At 42.3% G+C, this 7,134-nt stretch overlaps 1 protein-coding gene across 1 annotated transcript in view; it reads right to left on the minus strand.

The window, feature by feature from the left end:
* LOC104522240 (aldo-keto reductase family 1 member B1) overlaps positions 1 to 7,134 on the minus strand; it is a 9,082-nt gene that overhangs the window by 1,693 nt on the left and 255 nt on the right. The window contains exons 2-7 of the mRNA XM_010164474.2: positions 6,924 to 7,091; positions 5,744 to 5,860; positions 4,951 to 5,028; positions 3,530 to 3,652; positions 1,254 to 1,360; positions 971 to 1,052 (exon numbers count right to left, since the gene is read on the minus strand). Of these exons, the coding sequence (XP_010162776.2) occupies positions 971 to 1,052; positions 1,254 to 1,360; positions 3,530 to 3,652; positions 4,951 to 5,028; positions 5,744 to 5,860; positions 6,924 to 7,091 (675 nt within the window). The remainder of the gene's footprint in view (positions 1 to 970; positions 1,053 to 1,253; positions 1,361 to 3,529; positions 3,653 to 4,950; positions 5,029 to 5,743; positions 5,861 to 6,923; positions 7,092 to 7,134) is intronic.

The following is a 7,134-nucleotide window of genomic DNA, read 5'->3' on the forward strand; positions in this document are numbered from 1 at the left end:
ACAACCATGTTTACCCTTTGGAATATTCTACTGGTTCATATACAAGAGTTTGATGTGCCAACATTTCCTTGCAATCTACCAACAAACTATAATTGCTTTTGGCCTGTGATGTTTCTACATACTGTCTTCTCCAGGATTTATTTTGATTTCATTTAAGGTAGGAGGGGCAGAGAAAAATGATAATACTATTGGTTTGTGTTATATGGGTGCTCAGACTGAATGAGCATAATGATATTGCAGATTATTTTGGGCTCTCAGGTAAGTACCTCACCTAGGTTAAGCTTTCTGAAATCCTTAAAAGGAAAAACATATTTATAGATTTTTTTAAAGCCCCCCCCTCAGAAGAGGGCTGTTACATACAATTTTTTTGTCCTGCTCTGCCCATCTTAAAGATACGACTATGGCTGGTTGCCTGTGAACATGTGGATTTGTTCTAAGTGCAGTTTCTGCACACCCTGCACAAGAGCTCATCTGTGTGACTAGCAACTAATAGAGAAAAAAAAATCATCTTGAATAATCAAGCAGCTTTCAATGATTCTTTGTGAATGCGAGCAAATGAGGAGCAATCAAATGGGTCTGCAAATTACAGGGCCTCTCTGAAGAACTTGGCTAACTTAGCTGGAGAAAGGAAAAAAAACTTGTTGGCTTGATGATTTGTAAGTAAACTTCAGAGGAAAAGGGTTCCTGGGGAGCAAGCACTTCTCTCTGGGAGGAGAAGAAATCTCTCTAGGAAGGGGACACCTGAGGTAAGCACATAGCAGTGCTGATCAGCATCCCTCAAAGCTCAGCACTGCAAGACCTCTTGAAATTACCTTATAATTCATATGAATGCTGGTAAAAACTGGGGCAGCATGAAGAGTCAAGTGCAGTTCAACCTCATTATATTGTACCTTTAGAGAAGGCAGCATCTGCTAAGACTGACCATCAGCTTGTAAAAACATCTGAGGATGTGAGGAAAAAACCCACTTACCTGGGCAGGGGTTTTATGATGTTTAACTGCAATCTCTTTAATCTTGGGATCATCCAGCAGTGTAGGGTCCCCTGGCTTGGCCCTATTAAAAATAAAAGTCAAGATATTGATGGTAGAAAAGTATGAGCTTCCTTGCAGGAAGCCCAACAGTATGTGTGAAATAATCTGCAACAAAGCAACAGTGCTTTTCTCATTATACCTGCATTATGTACATAAATTGCCTCAAATATTCAAGTTGCAAATTCCTTGTTTTGTATATAGCAAGGCTGCAATGCTTTCTTACCATGGGCGGTTAGGGGAGCCAAGGGGGCTGTACGCTGTCACAGCAATCCCTTTGGAGGGACAGTACTTGATCAGCTTCTCCTGGGTGAGGTATGGATGACATTCAATCTGCCAACACAGAAACACAGTGGTTGACACAAGTGCGGACTGCCCTGAGCTCCAGACCACAACTATCATTTTAATTCTTCTGTGGTTAAAGAAAATGTGAAGAAAAGACTCCTGATATCATGATTAAAATTTATTTTATGAAGTTATTCATGTCACAGCGATATCTAGAGGCCTGCCACAGAGAATAGGACTTCCTCGTGCTACCTATTACACAGAGATGGTGAGAAATAGATGAGAAAAGGGAAAGTGCCATGTGTTTCAGGAATCAAGGAAATCAGTCTTCCTGGACTACAGGAGAGCAGGACTGCATCTTCAGAGGGGCAGCTCAGAATACCTGAAGTTTAGTTTCTCCTCTGAGTCACCCAGCCTCTCCTTAAGGAGTCTCCCCAGCTCACAAAAAAGCTTGAGGAGATGAGCTTCCCTAGGTTGGCTCAGATCATGTTGCAACCAACCATTCAAGGCAAGATGTCCTTTAACTGGGAACAACAGGAGCCTACATGGAGATGCTGCTCAACTTGCCACAAGCCACAGTATGACTACAGGGCTACGTCTACACTGTGTAATGTGGCACCGTGCACATACCCAGCCAGTTCTAAATGCTATAGCTTTGCTACCAGGCAAGGTGATGTCACTTGGCTGTCAGCCAAACACAGCTGTTTGCTCACTCCTTGCCCCTACCCAGTGGATAGGGGAGAGACTTGGGGGACAGGGGTAAGGAGACTTATAGGGTGAGATAAGAACAAGTTAATCTTTGAAATAAAATAAAATTTAAAATAATAATTATATTAAAATAATAATAATGGTAATGATAGTAATAAAATATGCAAATGAGCATATCCTAATGACAATTTAGCTTATTAATTTAAATATTCCTTGTCTCCCTTGGATCTTGTAGACTAACAAAACACAAAGTCCTTCAACTTCTAGTGACAAAAATAAAAACACTGGTATGTTCTCAGTGTTTCTCTCATAACAAATCTCAGCTGAACCCAAAACACGGCACTATTCTAGCTACTAAAAAGAAACCCAGCTCTGTCCCAGCTACAAACCAGGACACACAAAATCCATGCACAGAAGTTTATTTAGACCTGAGCTACACTAGGCAACTACTGTAATGATGGTGTGTGGCACATGCACACCCATGGAGAAGCAAACTGGAGTAAAAGCCTGAAGTTCTTGACTGTCAAAGTTGGCACAGCTCTTAACATGGGGGTAGTTGGGTCCATCCCCATCAGAACTTTATAATCCTCAATAAAACCTTTCAAAGTCCTGTCCCCACTTTGTGCTAAGCCTGGCCAGTGCACACACTAGCCACAAGCCTGGCACCTCGGTGCAGCAGCACAGGCAGCACTGTGCCTGCACAGGACCCAGTGCGGGGATCTCCTTGGATATTCCCAAGCCAGCAGAGATGGGTGTTCAGCAGCCTCAGCTGAGAGCAAAGAGGTCACATATGGAAGAAAGGAAGGTCCTGGTGCCCCTGCTGTCCTGTGATTTCATTCATGAGGTAAGTTGTGAGAATTTTTTTAATGTAATTGTGTATTTCAACCCTCCTTTTTATAATGAAATTTAGTGACTTGGTTTATGTTGAAAAGTAAGTCCTGTGGATGAGTTAAGAGTGTTCCTGTACATTCCCATGCCTGTGCAGTAGCTCACAGTGGGGATTTTGCTGGTTATCCCAGAGCTGGCAGAAATGGGCCAGTGGCAACTTGGGCTGTGATACTGGGAGTGTGAAAGAGGACACGTAGCAGAAAGTTGCAAGGTCTTATACAAGGTAATGGATATTTTAACTTCTTCTCAATGTCTAAAAAGGAAATATTTTAATATTTCATATTACAGTGATATGAATAATCCATACTGTTCTGTATGGTATTGCTATCAAATCTCCACTGCATTATACATACACAAGTCTACAAAAGTTTTCTGTTAAGATCCTCATTAGCTAAAAACCATCAACACTGACACCAGACCAAGGCCTTGTGTATTGCAGCCAGTACAGACTTAAAGGGTCTTTCAGACAACCAGAGATACCTAGTGATTTGCAAGATCTTTCCATGGCACCAAAACTATTTAAAGGTGATGGCAGAAGTCAGTTTTAGAGCTGAAGCGTAGCAAGAATATATTTAGGAATATTTCATGGTTAGTTGACATCAATGGAAATAAAAATCTTACCTGGTTATTTACTGGCTTGTATTTTAGTCCTGGCTTGTTCAAGATTCTTTCAATCTGCTCATGGTTAAAATTGGAGACACCAATGGCTTTTACCATACCACAGTCCACCAGCTCTTCCATAGCCTGATAAGTAAGGACAACCAACAGGTATTTATGAGATGGTGTTACTGTCAACTACTCTATTTCACTAAAGCTAGAGACAAACCAATGAACAACCCGCACTAGATTAACTAATAGTATGTTAATTTAAAACAAAAACAAAACCAAAACCTTTGCACCTTGTATTATCTGTATGCTTTATGTCCCACTGCAGACGGCTTGGCCAAATGTTTTGTAATAGGAAGCAAAATCTTTTGCTTTGGCTTCTTTGGGGGCTAAAAAAAGTATAAGGGAGACCCCCTCCACCTCCTCGTATCCCAGCATGCTACATCTGAGTTGGCAGAACACAGCAGGGAGGATGTTAGCTTAAATTCAGCTGCCTCAAAAGATTTTCTTGCAACTGTAATCTGCTATTGTAAAGAAAACTATTAATTCCCAGAGTTGTAGCATCACAGATATGCAGGTAGCAGAGACAGACCTGGAATCCTCTCAGTTCACAAAGAAAGGAGGACTGAAGGACAGCCTGAGGTGCTGATGCCCAACACTGAAAAGTGTGAGAATTCTCTGTCTGTATGAAACACCCAGTAAATAAACAGCCACACCTGGACTAATCCACGCTTCAGTTCTGCCATTGTGCATATTCAAACATTATTTTAGTGACAGCACCTCTAGTGCTGATAGTTTTCTACTCTTTAGGCTTATTAAAGAATGAGTCCAGAGGAGGCCATGAGGATGACCCAAGGGCTGGAGCAGCTCTGCTGTGAGGACAGGCTGAGAGAGTTGGGGCTGTTCAGCCTGGAGAAGAGAAGGCTCCAGGGAGATCTTATAGCGGCCTCCCAATACCTGAAGGGGCTCCAGGAAAGGTGGGGAAGGACTTTTTATAAGGGCAGGGAGTGACAGAACAAGGGGTGACGGCTTTAAACTAGAAGAGGGGAGGTTTAGCTGAGATGTGAGGAAGAAATTCTTTCCTGTGAGAGTGGTAAGACACTGGAACAGGTTGCCCAAGGAAATTGTGGATGCCCCCTCCCTGGAAGTGTTGAAGGCCAGGTTGGATGAGGCTTTGAGCAACCTGGTCTAGTGGAAGGTGTCCCTGCTGCTGGCAGGGGGGTTGGAACTGGATGAGCTTTAAGGTCCCTTCCAACCCAAACCATTCTATGATCTCCCTCTTGCTCCTCAAAACAAGCTCTCCTCATTCTGATCACAAAACAGAATTTTGTGACTATCCTCCATACCCAAACCCATCCCTTAATTTCATTGTGCATGCAGATCTCTGCTCCATCTTTAGGGCTGACATCTGCTCAAAAGAACAAACATTAACTTACCTCCCATGTGTCCAGAAAATCGGTATCACTGGGGATACTCATACCCTTGTCATCCAAAGGATGCAGTTCTTCACCAGCCTGTTATTTCAAGGCAGATAATACACAGACTTTTTAAATGAGTTTAATTTCCTACTGTTTACTAGCACTTTTGACTGGAGTTCTAGACAGCAAGTTAGCAGGTTATTTGAGCATACTGCATAACTAAAAATTATGCATGTTTATTGGTATTCTCTTTTGGATGAAGGCCATACTTCTACAAATCAATCTCTGCATAGAAAGAGTGGGGATTAGTAGCAATCACGTGAGTAACATAAGCAGAGCTAGAGAGAAGGAAACGGACACTCCCCTACCTTTATTCTAAAGTTTTAATTTATTTTACACAGGTGGTAGACTGAGGGATAAAAAGCAGCACATTCTTTCTGCACTGTGCTTCATTCTTCACCCAAATCAAGCCAACATCTCCAAAACCTGAGATGTTCACGGTGTCCCAGCCCAGCAGAAGGCCAGGATCCCAAACTGCACCATCATGTGTTGGTTACAGTTTCCCCAGGGGGCTCATTAGCAGTGGTCATACCTATGACTACCTCGCTCCAACAGGCGTGGAAAGCCAGACCCATACACTAAAACACACCACTACCTAGTTAGTGACTGAATGCTTGCTACCACCACCTTCAGGGAAGAGACAAATAAACCATAGCATGTCCCAGCTGCATAATGAAGATGGTCATGGCATTGATAAGATAATATGCCATGTTTTCAGCCAGGTAAGAAGAGGAACATAGAGCAGGACTACCTTGAATCCCATAGGGAAGTGCATCAGGTAGAGGTCAAGGTAGTCCAGTTGCAGTGCATCAAGGCTCTTCTTGCATGCTACCTTAACCAGGGACCTCTCGTGAAACGTGTTCCACAACTGTGGGAAGAAACCAAAACCAACCATGACTCTACAGCTTCCACAGTCCAGACCAGAGGACCGAAGCTTCTCCCTTAGTGGTCTGTGAGGACAACTCCCTCCCCACCTACCCAGTGCACACAAAATGGATGCCAATCCAATGGATGCTAATATTTTAATAGTAAGGTAGGACAAACATACCACAAATAAGGCAGTCAGTAGTGAAGGTGGACAATCAGTATTCCTACTTATGAAAAGAGATTCTCAGAACTAAATGTAACACTCTGCCAGGTGTATCTGACACAGCAAAGCCATCAGGGTTTTTTTTTTTTCCCCAGCCTAAATTTTGACTCATGAACGGTTCCCAGCTACCTTCCTTCTGTCCCTTTTAACTGGTCATAGTGAGAACTGTTGTCAACCTTGCTTCATTTTTTAAATGAAAATTGAAGTCATTTAAAGAGAACTCAGAAGTATTATTGAAGTTAAAGCTTGTTCTTTAACAAAAACAAAGAGTATGTGGAAAAGCTTAGTTATGCTTGATGCTTTCTGGTTTTGCTGGTGAAAACCCCAAGTCATGAGTTTTTTTTAGTTGAAGCGTTCTGGTAAAGGGCATTGCTTAGACAAGTAGATGAGATGAAGAAATGGAGTAAATACACAGAAAATAGTTCAGACTGAGGTTGCATACTTTACTTTCTATTCCCTTTCAGGCTTACATTTTGTATACGACACAATTTTCAAATGTCTTGCAAACCAGTAAGTAGCACAGCACCTTTGAATTCAGTCATCTCTCTTGTCTTTTTTTTTTTCCTGATCTTTCTAGAGTGTGTACAAATGAACCTTCAGTATAATTGAGTTAACAGATGCAGAGCAGCAACAGCCACACTATCTTTCCAAAGTTGTCACTGGTTCCTTAGGTAAAGCTCAGTCCAAATTTCAACTACAGGATGGCATTTATAGCACACAACAAGACAACCATGAAATGAATATCACAGAAGGGAGTTAAGTCCTTTGGTTACTTTACAGATGGTACAAGGGTTTCTCTTTGAGAAAAGCTAAATGCCCCAATAATCCTGCACCCTTGTACCTTAGTGACAATGAAGAGGTCTTCCCGTTTCACAGCCCCTTCCTTGATCTTCTGCTGGACTGCATTCCCTATTTCATTTTCATTCTGGTAGAAATAGGCACAGTCGAAGAGGCGGTAGCCTGTATCGATAGCAAACTTCACCACTTCTTCCACCTTCCCTGGAGGAGCCTGAGAAAACCAAACCAAACCATGAGCTTGCAACTACCCAGGC

Source organism: Antrostomus carolinensis, unplaced genomic scaffold, assembly GCF_000700745.2.
Source record: "Antrostomus carolinensis isolate BGI_N321 unplaced genomic scaffold, ASM70074v2 scaffold8273, whole genome shotgun sequence".
In the NCBI taxonomy this organism is placed as follows: domain Eukaryota; kingdom Metazoa; phylum Chordata; class Aves; order Caprimulgiformes; family Caprimulgidae; genus Antrostomus; species Antrostomus carolinensis.